Source organism: Gymnodraco acuticeps, unplaced genomic scaffold (genome assembly GCF_902827175.1).
Source record: "Gymnodraco acuticeps unplaced genomic scaffold, fGymAcu1.1, whole genome shotgun sequence".
NCBI lineage: Eukaryota > Metazoa > Chordata > Actinopteri > Perciformes > Bathydraconidae > Gymnodraco > Gymnodraco acuticeps.
Window position 1 is genome coordinate 1394100 of NW_022990271.1, and position 18720 is coordinate 1412819.

An 18720-nucleotide genomic window follows, 5' to 3' on the forward strand; every position below is an offset into this window, starting at 1 on the left:
TAACTTAACAGTGACTCGTCAATTATCCCTTGAGGTTATTTTATTGTAAGGAAATACATCTCTCTTTGAATAAGTGGTAGATTTGATCAATCTCTGACAACTTTTGTAGTCCATTAATTATTCTGTGAAAGCTGAAATGTGTGTTTCTCTCCACCCACCAAACGACAGCCATGACAACTGGTGTTAATATAGAGGTGCTTTAAAGTGCTTTTCCTGTATAAGCCAGTGGAAATTGGTTATAACAGATAAACAAATATATATATTACACGTATTACGCACTATTTTTGCCGAACAGCTCTTCTCCAAATCCAATTTTAGACTTAAATGATGCACTTAACCAGTGTCTCTCAAATGGATATACAGTACTGTAGAGGCTAAGCCAACGCTTTAAGCCTCTGAGGATCCGCTTGGTGGGTGTAATTGACGCACACCTTGTTTGCTGCCGAATAAAAGTCAGAACCAACGTTTCCAGTTCGAAATAGTCCATTTATTTCCCTTTTTTACTGGTTTCTTTGTTTCATTCACCACACGATATTTATGGTTTACACAATACCTTTTGCTTTGTTTTTAATCCTGTGTTTGTGTGCGTGTTCTCCGTGTGTGCTCCTTGTGTGTGTGTTCTCCGTGTGTGCTCCTTGTGAGTGTGTTCTCCGTGTGTGCTCTCCGTGTGTGGTCAAAAACTGTATGGGCCTTCCAGCGGAACCTCTCACCAACACACATAGGTTCCTACCTTTATACCCACATTTAATTGGCTCCTACAAGTACTATAATTTAGTATTTATGCGTAACATCTAGAACAAATGATATGATACTAAATGCAATTCTAACATTTATATTCCAATAAGTTAATTCCATTCATTACAATTTACAATTGTATTGTTCAGTGACAAAAACCAATAAACATTGATTTGTTGTTGACATGTATTAGCAATACAGCTTTAAACATGGATGAAGAAGTTGAAAGAGAATCCCCTCACTCAATTGTAGGTAACACTTATCAATATGACACAGTTCTATGAAACTGCAATGTACTGTACTGCGCTGTGCTTGTTAGTGCTAATGCATAATGACAAAAATGTGTATTGCCATGAATTTAGTGATGGATAGTAAACATTTGAAATGATGCATGTACAGTTAAGTGTTTTTCAGTTGCAATGTTGTTAGTAAATCTGACACTAATGGCCCAACTATGGGCAACTGTGGCTCTAACCCAAAGGTTATGGATTCGATCCTAGCAGCAGTCAGCATTTTGCTCCCAATGTCTCGGCCAATAGTGTGTGAGTGTCTGTGAATATTAGTTTCCCTGAGCAGGTGTCACCTTGTATGGCAGCCTCTGACTCTTTATGAATGTGTGAGATTGGGCGACTGCTGTATATGTAAAAGCACTTTGAGGAGACAGAAAGACTACATACAGTAAAGCTCTACTGTATATAAAATGTACCTTTTTAGGACGCTGTAGCTGTATTCAGTGTATTAAATATGCTTTTTTTCCTAGCATAAATATTTTGTGCTGGTAAGCAGGAACTTGGCTGAAAAAAAATATTTCAAAGGGGGATGCTTATTGAAAAATATTTTGAGCAAAAACTATGGGCACTACAGCCAAGCGTGCTAAAATACATTAATTGTATACAACTTCTTACACAGTCAGTAGCAGAATAGAGAATAGTGGAGCTCTCAAACACATATAAATGTGCTTTACATATTGATTCATTTCAGATTCTACATACTGCCTTGTTTTGAGTGATTTTAATGTAAGACCCAAGAACTAAGGTCCTTCAACTTGAACTTTGCTGTCGTTTTGAAGTTTTGGCACCAAAATACCCCAGAGACGGCAAATCACTTTTGAAGGTCAGAATAATACCAAACTGTTTGAACAATGCTTGAACTGGCCGTTGCGCCACCACGTGTGTTCTGGGAGGGTTTATTGCTTTCAGTTTTGCAGTTTTTCACTTACTCATTATCCATCAATTCAGCCACTGCATCTGTCTGTTCCAAACCTATAATTCAAATTGACTGGTGGACATTAAACGGCATTAATGAGCAGTCATGGCTGCCAGTGTTTTGATTGTGTTGCTCGCTCCCCCATTAGCTCACAGCCATTAACGGACTGAATATTTAATTACGTAACTTCCTCTATTACTCTAACATTAATGTAGTCTACATTTCATATCCCTTCGCATAAACTCTTAACACATCCCACCAGCACTGTTGACATTCACCTCCACTTTATAGTTCAGCGTGGGGAGGAAATCCTTGGGAAGAGAAACGCTAAATAATTTCTCCTCATTGCTCCAGGGCTTCATGAGCACCACTCATTAATTAAGGGGAATGTTTTAGTCATGACTCCCTCCAAAGCTTTTGCATATTAATAAGGAGTGTGTTCTAGTGAGTGTGTACCTTGTGAGTGGAGGAAGCCTCAGGCCAGGTCTTGACTGGCACTTAAAGACACAGTTCATGGTTGGATATAAAAGATAGTTGTGCAGTGCAGCACTGTTGTAAATCCCCACCGCAGAATCATCAAAGGTTGCCTTTTAAAGTATTGTTTATGATCATATAAAATCCTGTTAGATATTTAATTGAAGCTGTATTAATTGCCGCTTAATCAGCTTGATAAGCTCAGCAGTAAGAATCAATAAACACGTTGCCAAAAATCAATTAATCTCATATTTAATAGCAACACAGAGATTAATTATTATTATTTCATGTTGTTTTAATTATGTTCTTTTGAAAAATTGTTGAAACTGATATCCTTTTCTGACTTCCACAACCGTGCATAAGCTCATTGCCTCTTATGCCGTTTTGGTGGCTTCAGGTCGCCTCCTAAGCAGCCTCATTAGGAGGTTTCAATGGGGCTCATTAGTGAAACATGAAGTCTGTGTTGAAGCCATGACGTGTTGATACTGCTGAGAATAGCATGTTGCAGCAGGCTGATAAAAAAGCTGAGTTGACAGAAATCAGTATTAACTATTCCCTAATAATGACATGATAAACTCTAAATAGGACACTTATTTTGCAGTTAATTAGTATTAGTAACTTATGTATCTTATGTGAACACAACGCTTGTCTCCCTTTGACATTGGAGTAAAGATCAAATAGACTATGGCTTTAACTGTTTTTTTTCCAGGGTCCTGGTAGTGCGAGTGCGGACTCACTGTCTGTCATGACTTACCAGGACGCTTAAATCGAACAGAGCCATAATGTTAAGATTAACACATCTGCTTTTCTCATTAAGACGTAAGAAATGTATAATAAATAAAAAAAGCTTGGTTTTTAAGGAGAATGTTAGCATGAACGCTATGCGTTTTGTGTTGCATTTGTGACCTTTGAACACATCTCTTTTGTTGAATAAAATCAGCCTGTGCAATTCTAATAAAATATTAAAGAAGAAGCTTGGGACAAAACTGGAGTTATAATTGTACATCGCAGATTGTTAGAAAGTTGCAAAAGGAAGTTATAGTATGGAGCCATTGACATTCAGCATTGATTTGACCAAAATTCCCTGCACACGCATTGATCAATTCACTTTTTATCTGGAGCAGTTCAGCTGAATTGTGGGGCATCATGAAAGTTAGTGGATGAGTTTGGATTAGCAAAAGGTCAGAGATGGAAACTGTCCTGGATTTGAAGACCCTCAGTGGCAACAGTTCCAACCTGTGTCACTTGTCTTTTGGTAATATGAGTTACTGCAAATTAGTTTTGGTGCGTGCACTTTTATTGCATGAAATGCTTTGTATTGTTGATATTGTTATTACATATCATATTGACTCAGGGTGAAGCAGAGAAAACTGCAGCACAAGTGATAACTGTAAAAGCTGGTGATTTAAAGCAGTTACAAAGTATTTAAACAATGGCACTCTTTAAAACAATGGCACTCTTTACAAAGGAAAAAAAAGAAAACGTCTATATAAATGCTGCATCACTTTTTTTCTTCTGTCCTTGCATATCGCCTATCTGAGAAAAACATAGAGGGGAATTTATTATTGAATTCTCAAGAGCGTTCCTGGTTAACTCCAGCCTCACACTTTAATAACTGGTTGTGTGAACATATGATTTCCCTATGAAACATGGCTCATTGTTAACATTCATTGTATTTCCAAGCTGCAAACCTTTATAAGTGCCCTATTTGAGGCTACAGGGTGTGAGTTCTCAGGGGTATGAAGCCAACCACCAAACTCTGAGTCAAAGTCAAAGTTATTTAGCAAACATCTGGAGGATTGTAGCTGCCCGGCTGTGAAATAAACCCCATCTTTTTTCCTTTTGCCACGAGGTAGCTGCAAGACAATACAAGTCAAGAGAGCAGCTATAGTACAGAGCAGAATACAAAACAATGACCCTGAGCGGGTACTACATACAATAGTGTGCAGTGTACCAGCATGTTATTGTAAGTCAATGTTACATGAATGAAACAAATTCATGAAACAACATTGCACTGTTTTCTATAATAAAATAGTCTCTCAGTTGTTATGGTTCTTGAATGTATCCAGCCCATGAAGCACAGTGGTACTTTTAATTCAAGGATAAAGGGGGAATGCCAATATCTCAATCACAGGGTTCTGACATCCTCCTCTCAGTGTTGAGCTGTAGAGAACTGATGTGGTAATCACTGTGTGATTGTTTGATCAGTTTGCATCTCCGCAGCCATGTGTAGCCAATACTTTTTAACTGGCAAATCACGCATTGTTTACTGCCTTGATGTTCAAATCTGATGTTGTATTCTTTAAATTAGTTATCTTGATAAGAAGTATCTTTGACCGAAAGTTGCTTCAAGGTTATAGTCTATTATTTAAAAATACTAACAGCACTCTGATATTGGTCTTTCTTCCTCATTGGTATCGGGTTTATAGTTGACTCATATGATGGAAACCTACAGTACAGTACAGTGTTAGTTTCAATTTATAGTTAGGTGTTGGATTTCACTCATGGATAACACAACCCTTACACTACATATATCTATCTAACTGTATTGTCAAAATGTTTTTTTTAATAATTTTGATAGCGGTGCAGTAATGTGTTCTAAAACCCGGAAAAGACTTAGAATTTCACCAATTCAGGTTCCCTCGTCTCAAGGTTAATGTTTTCTGAACGTGTTTGTGCTTATAAACCCGCATTAAGGTCTGTGATTAACATAAGCTGAAGAAAGCTGCACATTTTGTTCTATGACATAAAATACGCATCTGCTTTTGGCTTAAGGGTGGTGATATGCAGCCATGCGACCGTGCTGTAGTTAGTTTATAGCATTACGTTAGCTTTTTATTACGGCCAATTGCATTAACATTTGAAAAACCAAAAGTGGTGTTAATATGTAGAGATTTGTAGCTGGACAAAACCTGTTAAGTATCATAAACTTGTTTTGGCCACAAACCTTATTTTCTTCCATATGCGGAGATCCAATGGGGAAATCCAACTGCTTTTTCGTCGAGGGACCCTATGCTAACTTCTGGGTCTGGCATACAAAAATACTTCATCGCTGCACAACTCTATTCACTTTGAGATTTAATAAGGAAGGATTCTAAAAAAGCTTAATTTTTGGATACTTTAGGGAGGAAACACAAGACGCCAATGCTGACCAAAAAGTTATTCTGATAATCACACATTATCTATTTCCACTTTCAGTCTATATTGAGCCATTTACTGATCACCGGGGTATTGGGAAAAATGATAAGCAAAACATTTTCATAATCATATGAAAACTCTCTAATGATCGTCTAGATGGCGAATGTTAAGTGTTGAAATATGTCTTGATTTCGTCTCACTAGTCCCTAGTATCTAAGCCAACATCATTAGGCTAATTGATGCTGATACGGAGCAATCAGTGGGCACACCTGGCATGTATCAGCTGTAGCTCCCAACAACCCCTGATGGTTTATAAATAAATGTATGCTGGAAAAAGCAGCTGGGACTTTGTCATTGTTTGAAGTAATTTATTTCACATTCATTTTGAACGTGCCAAGCTGAACTGGTGTTTGGAAACATGGACGTGAACATAAAGTTTATAAAGCTGGTTTTTGACAGAAAGAAAAATCTCAGCTGTGACCTCCAATGAGTTGAATTTCCTAGCTGCTCAGCTCCAAACAAAAAAGCATTTTTCTGCCATGACATCTCCATCTTTTACACAAAAAACACACACATTTTTTGACTGTCTCTATCTCTCCCTCAGAGCATGACGATTGCGCCAGCGGCCAAGATGAGTGTGATGAGAACGCCATCTGCACCAACACCATCAGAGGACACCTGTGTACCTGCAAGCCGGGCTACGTGGGCAACGGCACCATCTGCAGAGGTAAGTCCCTGCCCTCCAGACTCACAGATAGACCCCAGACCTGCCCCCACACGCTTTGATGGTGGCTGATCCTATGCTCCCTAACATCATGGTCGGTCTGGTTCACTCCTCTCTCACATCACCTTACCAGGCAGCAGCTGCCTCAGAGATGATGAAAATTGATTCCTGGGTCGTTTCAGCCTGTGTTTCCACATGTGTGCCTCCTCTCCCTCACTGCACACCCCGCTCCCTGTTGACCTGTCTGCCCGCCCTGATTTGCCCTGCAGTATCATACAGATGGAGGAAGGAGGGAAGAAATGAGATGTTTTTTGTGAATTGTGTCAGGTTGTAGGTGTTGTACATGCAGTGCTTATAGTTGAATACAATATATATATGGAAAGATATCTTATCTCTTTTCAAAGTCCTCCATTCAGCCCATGGATGGGTTCTTAGTACACTCCAGCCTAATAGGCAAAGCACTGAAGGTTGTCATATATAGAAAATTGAAAAAGACAACCAGCAATTAAAGCAAAGTGGAAAAGTGCCTTAATCAAACAAACATGAATAAACCCTCAAACGGATACTCAACATAACAACATTTACAGTTTTTTTAACCCAAAGTACTATGCAGGTGCTTAATTTGACAAGTACATGTTTTTAACTGTGCGAGTGCAGTCGTTTAGTCTTTCGCAAAGTGTGTCTAAAAATCGGCCTGCTCCAAACGGAGCTCTGAAAGTTAAGAACATAATGTTTAATATGCAACCTTACTTTGTTTCATTAGCTTTTCACAATCAGTGCAGATGTCTTGCCAATAAACATTGGCTTTTTGCAAAGTGGCCATTTTCACTGGCTGGCCAATTCAGAAATGGCAACTGTTTGCACATGTTATCAAATTACAGATTTACAGCAAGAGTGACTTATTGCTGTTAAATGATTTCCAATTCAGAAAGCTGCTCAGTGTTTAACACTCCGTTATCGAACTGGACCTCAAAATGTTAAATAACAATCCCATGAAATTACAATAATTTTTGTTACCCAGTTACATGGGAAAACCCTGTGTGAGCTGGAATTGGCATTTGTTTTCTATCGTAGTGCTGTGACCCTAATGTTGGTGTTGTGCACATTTCTGAAAGGTTGTGTAGCTATTTCCATGCCCTCTGACATTCTTGTGTGAGCATGAGTAAACACATCCAACCTTTAGTTTATGACTCGTCTGTCCACTCGGCCATGTGTTGGATGAACTATATTTAACTGTATATCTGCACTGAAGGCTGTCGCAGTGGGACGTTGGCTGCAGGTTCAGGGCAGATTGGGTCCAGGGCCCGGAGTCTGGGGAGACTCGTTAGAGTGTTGGTAGATTCGACAAGCAGAGCTCCCTTCTGAGTGCAACACATATCCCAGGGGTCCATTATCACAGCTGCAGAAACATCCCGGGAGCTGGAGTCCCCTTGTCCACCTGAGGATTAACAGCCATGTTTACACTAGGTCCAGCAGGGTGAAGAGAGGGAAAACACACTGTGTGCATAACATAACATGAAGCTTAGTTTTTGGCTAATTAACCACAAAAACTGAGATGCTATCTCTTTTTCAGAAAACACCTGGACGAAATTGCACAACACATTACATATGTAATTGTGGTTGTGTTCTAAGGGTTTGTTATATTTTAGGTCCACCTCCGCATCGGTAAAATGTCAGCAAATCCCTTCTCTTTCTTGTCAATTAAGAGATATATTTATTATTCAGGTTTGCTTTTGAGCAGATATTAGATATTCAAGGACAATCTGGAGGTGAATTACATTTTGTTGTAAGCGAAAACTACATACATCACAATGAATTTGAAATAATTGTTATATAGTTAATACATTTTATGCTAGATTCATGTTTGATAGATGTAATTGAAGCTACATTTGAATGTATTTACATGTTAATGTTTCATAACAATCAGAACTAAAGCATGCAAAGCAGTTTTTGAATGTAAGGTCTTTAAATTCCTGATTTAGTGACAACAGTTCTTGGTGAAATGAAATTATACTTTTGTTCTACTTGTCAATAAACTCCTATAGTACTAGCATAACAAGTCAAACCTCTCACATGCACAACATTAACTTATCAACTTAAAGTGGACTTATCATGCTATATTTGAAACATATATTGTAGGGCCATACCTATATAAAGTATATAAATATATATATTTTTTCAAAATACCAAACAGATCTTGCATTTTAGCCATGCCTCATTTCGCTCTATTTGCTCTTTCCAGCCCTGTTTTTGCAGGGGGCTGATTCTGTGAGCTGCAATTGACCACGCCCCCCTGCAGGAGAGGGGAGTTGGCAGTTACTTTGGCATTAGGGCAGGGATATCTAGATACTTTCCAAGGTTTGACATAATGAATTGTGCTACTTTTAAAGCAAGCAACGATGTTTTCAAATCTGTAATCAAAAAGCTCAAAAACACTATCGAAGCAGTTCCTGCCGTTGCTACGTTAGTTCAAACAGTAACAACGGACTATTTTTCTTAGCAGATGCATGTCAATTTAAATCAATACATACAACTATTTTTTAAATCAATAAAATCATTTTCTAAATCCATAAAAGCATTTAAATTAATATTGGGAGTCATGTCATTACTTTGTTGAGAATGTGGCCATGTAATAAGTGTACAGGCGTACGGACCTCGGCGCAAGCGCCTCGGTCCTGCCGCAGTACTGTCGTACCAATAATGACGTTCAAGAACGGCCTCTCGTGTATGATTGCTTAAAAGAACACCGACAGGCCTGGCATATGTACTAAAGCGTCTCCAGCGCTTTCGAGCAGCAATGGCTGACCGTGGCCCAACCTGATAGGTGGAGAATTGACCAATAGCCGTAGCACTACCGTCCTGACGTCAGTAAAGTGTTCAAATCTGGATCAGTCTGTATCAGATCCGTTGCAGCCCCAACATTGCTGGTTCAATCAAAACAAATACTGCAGATTGTAAGGCTGCATCCTCTGTAAAATTTCATTTATTATTCTTTTTTGATATTTTGATAATCCTTTATCTTCATTAACAGAGGTAAACATTAAAACATGATTACATTTGACCCTGCCATGTTGCATCCACCATGATTTCTAACTCATTAAGTGCTGTTCTGCATCTACACTGCTGCTCATCCCCATGACAACTAATGATGTTGTAATTAGAAGAACAGCACAGAGGAAAGCATGTCAGTCATACCAATGATTAGCGAAAGATCGAGATAGAGGGAGAGAGAGTTGAAAGAGGAGAGAAGGATTGAGAAAGCAAGACAGAAAGTAAATGCAAAATGCTCTTATTTGAAAGAGGCACAAAACAACGGGATATGGAAAAAGAAGCAGGTGTGTGTAGCAGCACCCACCCATATATATCCTCTGTAACACAGGCATTAGGATGGGCGGCAGGTGGGAAGCAGGTCTTGGGAGAGATCAATGCAATTTGCAAAGTGGCTTCCACACAATTTCTGCCTTTGGATTGTTGCCTGGCTCTTGCTACGCACCCCCACACACACATTTACATTACATTTCATTTAGCTGACGCTTTTATCCAAAGCGACTTACAATAAGTGCGTTCGACCAACAAAATACAAACTTGAAGAAAACAGAATCATATAAGTACATCAGGTTTCATAGAGCAAAAACATTTCAAGTGCTACTCAACTGGCTTTAGGTAAGCCAGTCCTTTATTAGTATATAAGTGCTCTGTTAATAGTTATATTGCTCGAAGTGGAGTCGAAAGAGATGAGTTTTCAGTCTGCGCCGGAAGGTGTGTAAGCTATCTGCTGTCCTGATGTCAATGGGGAGCTCATTCCACCATTTTGGAGCCAGGATAGCAAACCCACTTGTTTTTGCTGATGGGAACTTGGGTCCCCTTCGCAGCGAGGGTGCAGCGAGCCGTTTGGTTGATGCAGAGCGGAGTGCACGTGCTGGGGTGTACGGTTTAACCATGTCCTGGATGTAGGAAGGGCCAGATCCATTCGCAGCATGGTACGCAAGTACCATTGTCTTGAAGTGGATTCTAGCAGTTACCGGAAGCCAGTGGAGGGAGCGGAGGAGCGGAGTGGTGTGGGAGAATTTAGGAAGGTTGAAGACCAGGCGAGCAGCTGCATTCTGGGTGAGCTGCAGAAGTTGGATGGCACATGCAGGTAGACCAGCCAGGAGGGAGTTGCAGTAGTCTAGGCGTGAGATGACGAGAGCCTGGACCAGAACCTGCGTCGCTTTCTGGGTCAGCTGGGGACGTATCCTCCTGATGTTGTAAAGCGTGTATCTGCATTAGCGGGTTGTAGCAGCTATGGTTGCAGTGAAGGACAGATTGTTATCTAGGATCACACCCAGATTCCTTGCAGTCTGAGTCGGGGAAACAACAGCGGTGCCGATGTTGATTGTTAGGTCAAGAGTGGGACAATCTTTTCCCGGAAGGAAAAGCAGTTCAGTCTTGTCAAGGTTGAGCTTGAGGTGATGAGCAGACATCCACTGAGAGATGTCAGCTAGACAAGCAGAGATGCGTGCGACGACCTGGGTCTCTGAGCGGGGAAAGGACAGAATTAATTGGGTGTCGTCAGCGTAGCAGTGGTATGAAAAACCATGCGGGCTAATGACAGATCCGAGCGAGTTTGTGTACAAGGAGAAGAGGAGGAGACCAAGAACAGAGCCCTGAGGGACCCCTGTAGTTAATTGACAAGGGTCGGACTCGGACCCTCTCCAAGTAACCCTGTAGGTGCGGTCTTTGAGGTATGAGGTGATGAGGGAAAGTGCAGAGCCTGAAACTCCAAGTTCTTGGAGAGTGCGAAGGAGGATCTGATGATTCACCGTGTTGAATGCAGCAGACAGGTCCAAAAGGATTATGACAGAGGAGAGGGAGGCTGCTTTAGCAGTGTGCAGTTCCTCAGTGACAGCAAGGAGGGCAGTTTCTGTGGAGTGACCTGCCTTGAAACCAGACTGGTGCGGATCCAGAAGGTTGTTCTGATTGAGATAACAGGAGAGTTGTTTAAAGACAGCGCGTTCAATTGTTTTAGACAGGAACGGGAGGAGAGAGACAGGCCTGTAGTTTATAACATCAGACGGGTTGAGAGTGGGTTTCTTTAGGAGAGGGTTTACTCTTGCCTCCTTGAGACTGTTTGGAAAGTGACCAGAAGTTAGAGAAGTGTTGATGAAATGGGTGAGAAACAGTAGAATATCAGGAGCGATAGTCTGAAGGAGGTTTAAAGGGATAGGGTCCAGAGGACAGGTGGTAGGGCGGGCAGAGGTAATGAGGGTAAGAACCTCACTTGGAGAGAGAGGGGAAAAGGAGGGCAGTGTGTGGGTGAAAGGAGGGTCTGGTGACCCAGCTGTGAGTAAAGGTGAGTCAGAAAAAGAAGAGCGAATATCATCAACCTTTTTTTCAAAGTGGTTAACAAAGTCACTTGACAGAAGTGAGGAGGGGGGAGGGGCTTTGGAAGGGTCCAGGAGGGAGGAGAAGATGGAAAATAGTTTTTGGGGATTGGAATAGGAAGATTGGATCTTATCTTGAAAGAAAGTGCTTTTTGCCTGAGAGATCGAAGCAGAGAAAGAGGAGAGGAGAGCCTGATAGGTTAGGAGGTCGTCAAGGTGTTTGGATTTCCACCGTTTCCGCTCTGCTACCCGAAGGACGGTTCTATTAGCACGCAGTGCGTCATTCAGCCAGGGAGCAGGAGGGGACTGACGAGCCTGCCGAGATGTGAGAGGACAGAGAGAGTCCAGAGAGGATGAGAGAGGAGAGAGGAGAGTTTCTGCAGCAGAGTTTGGAGGTAGGAGTTGGAACGAGTCAGAGGAAGGGAGAGCTGAGAGCACCGATGAGGCAAAGGTAGAGGGGGAGAGGGAACGAAGGTTACGGCGGACAGGTGCAGGATGAGAAGAGATTAGTTCGTTATGTTTGGAAAGGGGTAGAGAGAATAAAATGAAGAAGTGGTCGGATGTGTGGAGCGGGTTTACAGAGAGGTTAGAAGTAGTGCAGGTCCTTGAGAATATGAGATCAAGGACATTGCCAGCATTATGAGTTGGTGGGGATGGAGACAGTGAGAAAGCAAAGGCAGTTAACAGAGATGTTAGTTTGTCTATCTTCCCTGTCTGGAGGTTGAAGTCTCCGAGAAGTACAGCGGGAGGGCCAGTTTCAGGGATGTGTGAGAGGAGATGATCTAATTCCTCCAAGAAGTCCCCCAAGGCGCCTGGTGGACGGTAGAGAACAACAATGGTTAATTGTATAGGATGGGTTACTGTGACGGCATGGAATTCAAAGGTGGAAGGAGTGAAGTTAGGTAGCTTGAAGAGGGAAAAGCTCCATTTGGGAGAGAGCAGGAGACCAGTGCCACCTCCTCTGCCAGTGGGTCTGGGTGTATGGGAGAAGGAATATGCTGTGGAGAGAGCTGCTGGGGTGGATGTGTTGGATGGAGTAATCCAGGTCTCAGTGAGAGCAAGGAAATCCAGAGACTGCTGGAAAGCGTAGCCAGAGATGAAGTCAGCCTTAGGAACAGCTGACTGGCAGTTCCACAGGCCGCCTGAAACTAGATGTTGGATGTCAGTGGAGCATGTGGGATAGACGAGAGCAGGCCGGTTATATCGATTACGAGATACACGGGGCCAGTGATAATCGCGAGAAAACACATGAACAGGAATGGAGAAAATACACATGATTATAGCCTGAGGGGCTAAACAACCAAAGAAAATAAAACACCAGCGATACTTAGCTCAATCAAAGTAGGATTTGCCTCCTCTTTGCCTCCCTCGTGACTCCCGCAGGACTCCAATGTCTTTGTCAGACTTACTCCAGCAGGACTCTAATGTCTTTGTCAGTCTTCGTCTGTCTGACGATGAAGCTGACGCTCCAGGAAAGTGCTACCTAAAATTGACACCTGATTGCTGAGTTCTCACAGATGTGGGGCCACGCCCCTTTAATTAGTTAACTCTCTGCAGCTGTTGGCCCTCAAAAGGAAATCTAGACTGGCTCCCTCCTGAGTTGCTATTGTGTCTTTTCAGTGGCCCAATGGTTTTACAATTACAGTAAACCCTAAGTTATAAAGTTATGAGTTTAACCCTTAATACAGTTACACCTACTCAATAAAGCTCTTAGTATTCTACAAATGTTTAAATCAAAGTTAACCCTAGCAGTCAGTTAGTTCAGTTTTAAGGTTTCAGTCAAATTACTTGTCCCAAGTTTCTGCCTGACAGATACTGTAGCAGTTTTCAGATTTAAAATCACAATTTCAGTCAGATTAACTACAGAGCATTTATACAGAGTACACACACTGAAACAGAGAAGTCCAAAAACAGAATGTTACTCACACAATTCTAGAAGTCACCAGTTGTTTTCCTGTCAAAATTGAGTTGCATACAATACATACATAAAAAAAAAATTCCTCAGGCCAGCAGGCCACTTAGCAGGCCAGGCCATCGGGAAACCCGGTCCTCCCGATGGCCAGTCCGGGCCAGGGGCCTCATTTATAACGCCGTGCGTAGGATTCACGTGGGAAGGTTGCTTACGTAGTAGAAATCCAAAAAATAGGTACAGAAATTTTCCCACATTTTCCGATTCACCAAACAGTCCATACCGGCGAGGAAAGTGCGTACAGCACTTCCTACGCCGGTTTCCCTTTATAAATCATAATCGACTCGAAATGCGGTGCAGCTTTTGCGGGCTTCACGTAACGCCCATATTTGCCTATAAATAGTCAAAGAAACGCCCATTCATTCATTTTGACTGACTTTATGAAGAAGATCGCAGGAAATGACGACAGAACAGCTAAAAAATACATCTCATACCGTGTCAGATTTTAGTTATTTTGGGGAGGTCGAGATAAATCATATTGTTTGGTGGATGCCGTTTGAACCAGAGTAGCAGCATGGAGGTCGGATCGTCACCAAAATAAATAAATAAGTGGTCCGAAAAAGGTTCATGACAAAAATAATACACATAGCCTTCCTCAGGCAGTGTGTTTGTACCGGGGACAGGAGACCCCCCCTTGATGAGAGACTGTAATAAATGATCGGGGAATCCCTCCGGAGTGGAGTCATGACGACTGGATCTGAATTATGTTTTCGTATTTGGTGGTTTGTGTCCCAGCTGTCGATCAGCTGTGCACAGCGTCTCCACTGCAGCCTGTGCGTCTCAACCCCCCCACAGCAACCCTATATCCACCAGTTAAAAGAAATACAACAAATGTGTTGTGTTATATTAGCTGTACAATTTACCACATATGGTGTTCTTAGTTTCCATACCTCCTGTGTTTTACGAGCGACTATCAAGTCTTAGCAAACGGCATAAAACATGATTAAACATGGTAGGCTAGTGTATAAAACCATGCTCGTACAACCTATAGAAATGCAAAACTGCATAATTTACGAGAAAACATTTCATAACATTAACACAACATATTCGAGGTGGTTTTAAATAACATATCCGTATTTATTTATTTCTCCAAGTTATGTTTTTGTGTGCACTGAGGAGTCGCAAACAGGCATTTGTTAAATCATTTTAAGATTGGCTTTAATCAAAGTTTGAATATGAATTCTTCATATATGATAAATGAGAGGTAACATTTTGTTTATGGTATTATTTCCACATATTTCTCTCCATTCTTCCTTCTGCCAACGCGGTGTCGCAGTTTCTCGTCTCTCCCGTTGTTGTGCTTAGTGCGTACGCATGGGTTAGAGTTTGCGTGGAGGACCGCACGTTTTCCCGTCAAGTTAGTATTTTATAAATCGCAAACATTGCGTAGAAACTGGCGTACGCCATTTTTTGAGCGTATATCCCTTTATAAATGAGGCCCCTGGACTGTAGCACTGCCGGCGCATTTTTTGCTATACCCTGAAAGTCACACAAAGTAAAACATTTATGGAATATCAGCTATACAGTATAGGCGGATCTCTCAAACATTGTTTAGGATTATTATTAAATAGAAATACATAGAAATGACTAAATATGTTGTAAAAAGTCTCAACCCATGCTGATGTTGGAAAATAATGTATGTAATATAATAATCATATAGTTTATATTCAACAAGCATTACAAATACACAAAGACATACTGGGAACAAAACCAGCGATAAATGATTGCACTGCACTTTATTCTCAATAATAACAAAATAGAGTATGAAAACATAATTTCGTGCCACAGCCATTGACGTTAATCTGCCAATATGTTGGTAACTCTTTAGGCCCCGACAGCATAAGTGAGAATCATGTTGGGCCATGAGGTTTTAATCCTTCCCACAGGAGTCGGATGAGGTCGAGATCAGGGTTTTGTGTTGGCCAATCATGACACTCAACTCACGACGGTGTCAACCCTTCTCACTGATGATATTTGTCAGAAGCAACTGAGAGGAAATTCTATACTTTTTAATAATGTCATTAAAACTTCCTAGGTCTTACCTTTTCTATTCTGGCCAATTAGTATTATGCAAGCAGGGAGTTGGAGGAATCTGCCTCTATTTCCCCCTCCCCCAGAGATCTCATTACTGTGTGATGGCGACAGTGTTGGCCAATCAACCTGTGCCTCCCATCTCATTCCCCTCATACATCACCGCGGCCCTCTCAGGTATAAGGGAATTAGTCTGAGTGCGACTGAAGCTCCACAGCCTGTCCCTGCTAATGTTACTACGGTGAAAAAGTGTCTTTGGCCAGCCTTGAGCAATGACTCCACACTAGAACAGGTACAATTGTGGTTTTGAGTCAACAAAAGGTGTATTTAACTTGACATGTTAGAAGCTAAATAGGTGATAAGTGCCCTTGAGTCATATTGCCTTATTTCCTGTGAAAGCAAACCTTTCCACTGCCACGTGTGAATTAGTTTAGAAAGAAAATGCCTTTTATTAGCAAAGGTATAATTTGAGCCTTATTTTTGACACAGAGGATAACAAAGACAGCTGCAGAAGTGGCGCTGCATACTCAATGGCTTTCATGTTCTGAATCTATCTTTTTTTGTTACTGTTATTATTTTATTATGAAGTACTGTTCCCTCCTTAAATTGCCAGAACCCTTTCTTCAACATTAAGTGCATACCTTAGTAAATACCTTAAAGTGTTCCTGATTTCCTCTCAACAACCCATGAACGGGACTAGACTGATGGCGTTAAGCAGGTTTAAGTGCTTACTCACTAAGAAGATATTGCAAATTATCTTGAATAACGGCCACCTCTCTCACCTCACATCTCATTTCTATTACTGCAAAGTAATTATGGATGAGATTGTTGCTACAGCAATGCAATGCTCCTTCATCACTGTTAGCGTCAATAGATTTGTCAGCTGCTGATATAATGCAAACAGACAGTACAGCTGTTGTAGTGGCTGTTCAGCCGTAATGGTTGAAAAACACAATTTAAAGCCGCAATTAAAGATATTTAGTTTCAAATTAGTGTATTTATCACAGCTTGAGAGATTTTGAGCCCAAAAAAGGGTCTTCAGCATCCAGTAAAAAGCATTTAGTAAACAGGAATGTCAGATTAAGTCAGATGTATAATATCAGTTATCTCCAAGTACAGCAGGAAGTGTAAAGTATTAAATGTTCACAAATCTATGTAAAAAGGTTCAATGCCTTGTAAGCTAAATAAACACAGATATATTCAACCCTAATTGGGACATCGAAATATTTCAGGACATACGAACCATTACCATTTTTCGTCTACCCTGTTCCAAAATTGTATACACTTAAATGGAAAAATCCGGCATGTTACTGGTAATCACATACATAGCTTCGAATGTAACTCCATATCTGTCTGTAACCAGTGCGAGCAGGCCTGTGGTTTTCTTCTTGTCCGCCTGCTGTGAGCGGTCTGATTGCAGGGGACACATTAAGAAACGCCTCTATCTCAAGAGCCCATTTCACTCCTTTTGATTGTCTGGTCTGACTGGAAGTGAGAAGAGATGGGGGGGTTCAGACTCCCTCCGCCTTTACTTACCTTTTCTTCCCACCTTTCCTTTTTTATTGCAATTCCCCTGGGGAGATAAAAATGCTACCATTATGTAATCTCCCTTGGAGCACAATACATAAGCCACAATAGGGCATGGCAAAAGATCATGGATCAGCATTGTTCCCGCTGCCAGCCTAATGATCAGCGGCCTATTGCGAAGCCTTTGTCGGCGGCAGAATGAGTGAGATAATCTTGTTAATGGTCCGTTTCATTACCTAGGACTGGTTTGTATAGACAAAGGGATTTTATATAGAGAGGATTTGAGTAGCGAGTCTAAACAGCGATGCAGAAGACAAAGGCATTGACTCATGCTCTTCTCATCTAGCTATTGGAGCTAATCACAGAGGAACCATGTTGCAACCAGTTAACTGCGAGCAATGAAACCTAGGCTAATGTATTCTGGTAAAAGGAGAAAGGGGGGGTGTTTGCTGCAGGGAGGGGAAAAAGAGAAATGAGAGAGAGGGGTCGGGGGGGCGTTTGATTCAGCCCTCATTTCCCCTACAAGTCTGAAGCATTTAATTTTTTGTTTGCATAATTATTACTCCCCTTCATCCCTTTTTGATAGGAACAACACATTTAGCTGCTTCTCGCCTGTGTAGTTCTGCGCTAGAGGGCATAGTGTTTTACAACATTTAATTGGGTGAACACTGCAGTATCTGAAGCTATGATTAATTGCAAATGTGGGGAAAAAATGTACCAAGATGGAAAAAAATGCACTACTTGTTTTTGAAGCTTTGTAGCAATTATCATATGAGGCACTTATTTCAGTCTGTGCCCTGCTGTTAGATGTAGCTGCAGCAAAGAGAAGAATCATCTCTAGTGTTCAGCTCCATCACATCCACTCTTGTAATGTATTGTAATGGACCAGGCAGAAAATATAATGTTGTCCTCATTCTATCTTATCTGCAGTGTTTCTTCTCTCTTCAATCAGTCTTGTGTAAGTGCTGTATTGAATCTGTGGGAATAATTATCTTTTTTTAACATAGAGATGCTTGTCAGAGATGCACTGTGATATAGAGCAGTGGTTCCCAACCTTTTTTGTCTTGTGTACCCCCTGAGCCTTTTGTCATACCATGAGTACCCCCTCACTCATACGTGCTGATGATGATCCTTCACAAGTAGAACGTAACTGATTATTGAATGAAAATAACTTTATTTCATCTCCTTAATTTGAACATCTAATTCTCAGGCATTTTCTTAATTTTAACTTAAATCACTCAATAAAAATAAATTAAAATGAATATGTTGCCTTGAAAATAAATAATATAATCAAATAAATACATATGAAATCAAAATAATCAACTTATCTTTGCTATATATATCTTGTAACATTTAGGCTTAAACCATGGAGCCCCTTTGAATAAGTCCCCTTTAAACAGGCATTTAAACTTTAATTCAGGAACAAAACACTTAGCAAAATAATATCCAGAATCAGTATAGGCCTAGCAGTTTATTTTCACCAGTCATGTGAGCTTTAATGAGACACTTGAGCTTGCTTGTCTTTCATAAGCTTTGATAGTTCTGGAGGCAGT

The 18720-nt window shown here is 41.0% G+C and overlaps 1 protein-coding gene across 2 annotated transcripts in view; it reads left to right on the forward strand.

Annotated features, from left to right (window-relative positions):
* The window catches only part of LOC117549252 (protein kinase C-binding protein NELL1-like), a 350120-nt gene that overhangs the window by 239078 nt on the left and 92322 nt on the right, over positions 1-18720 (forward strand). For both annotated transcript variants that reach the window (XM_034220977.1, XM_034220978.1), the window contains one exon: positions 6158-6280. In XM_034220977.1, coding sequence (XP_034076868.1) covers positions 6158-6280 — 123 coding nt within the window. The remainder of the gene's footprint in view (positions 1-6157; positions 6281-18720) is intronic.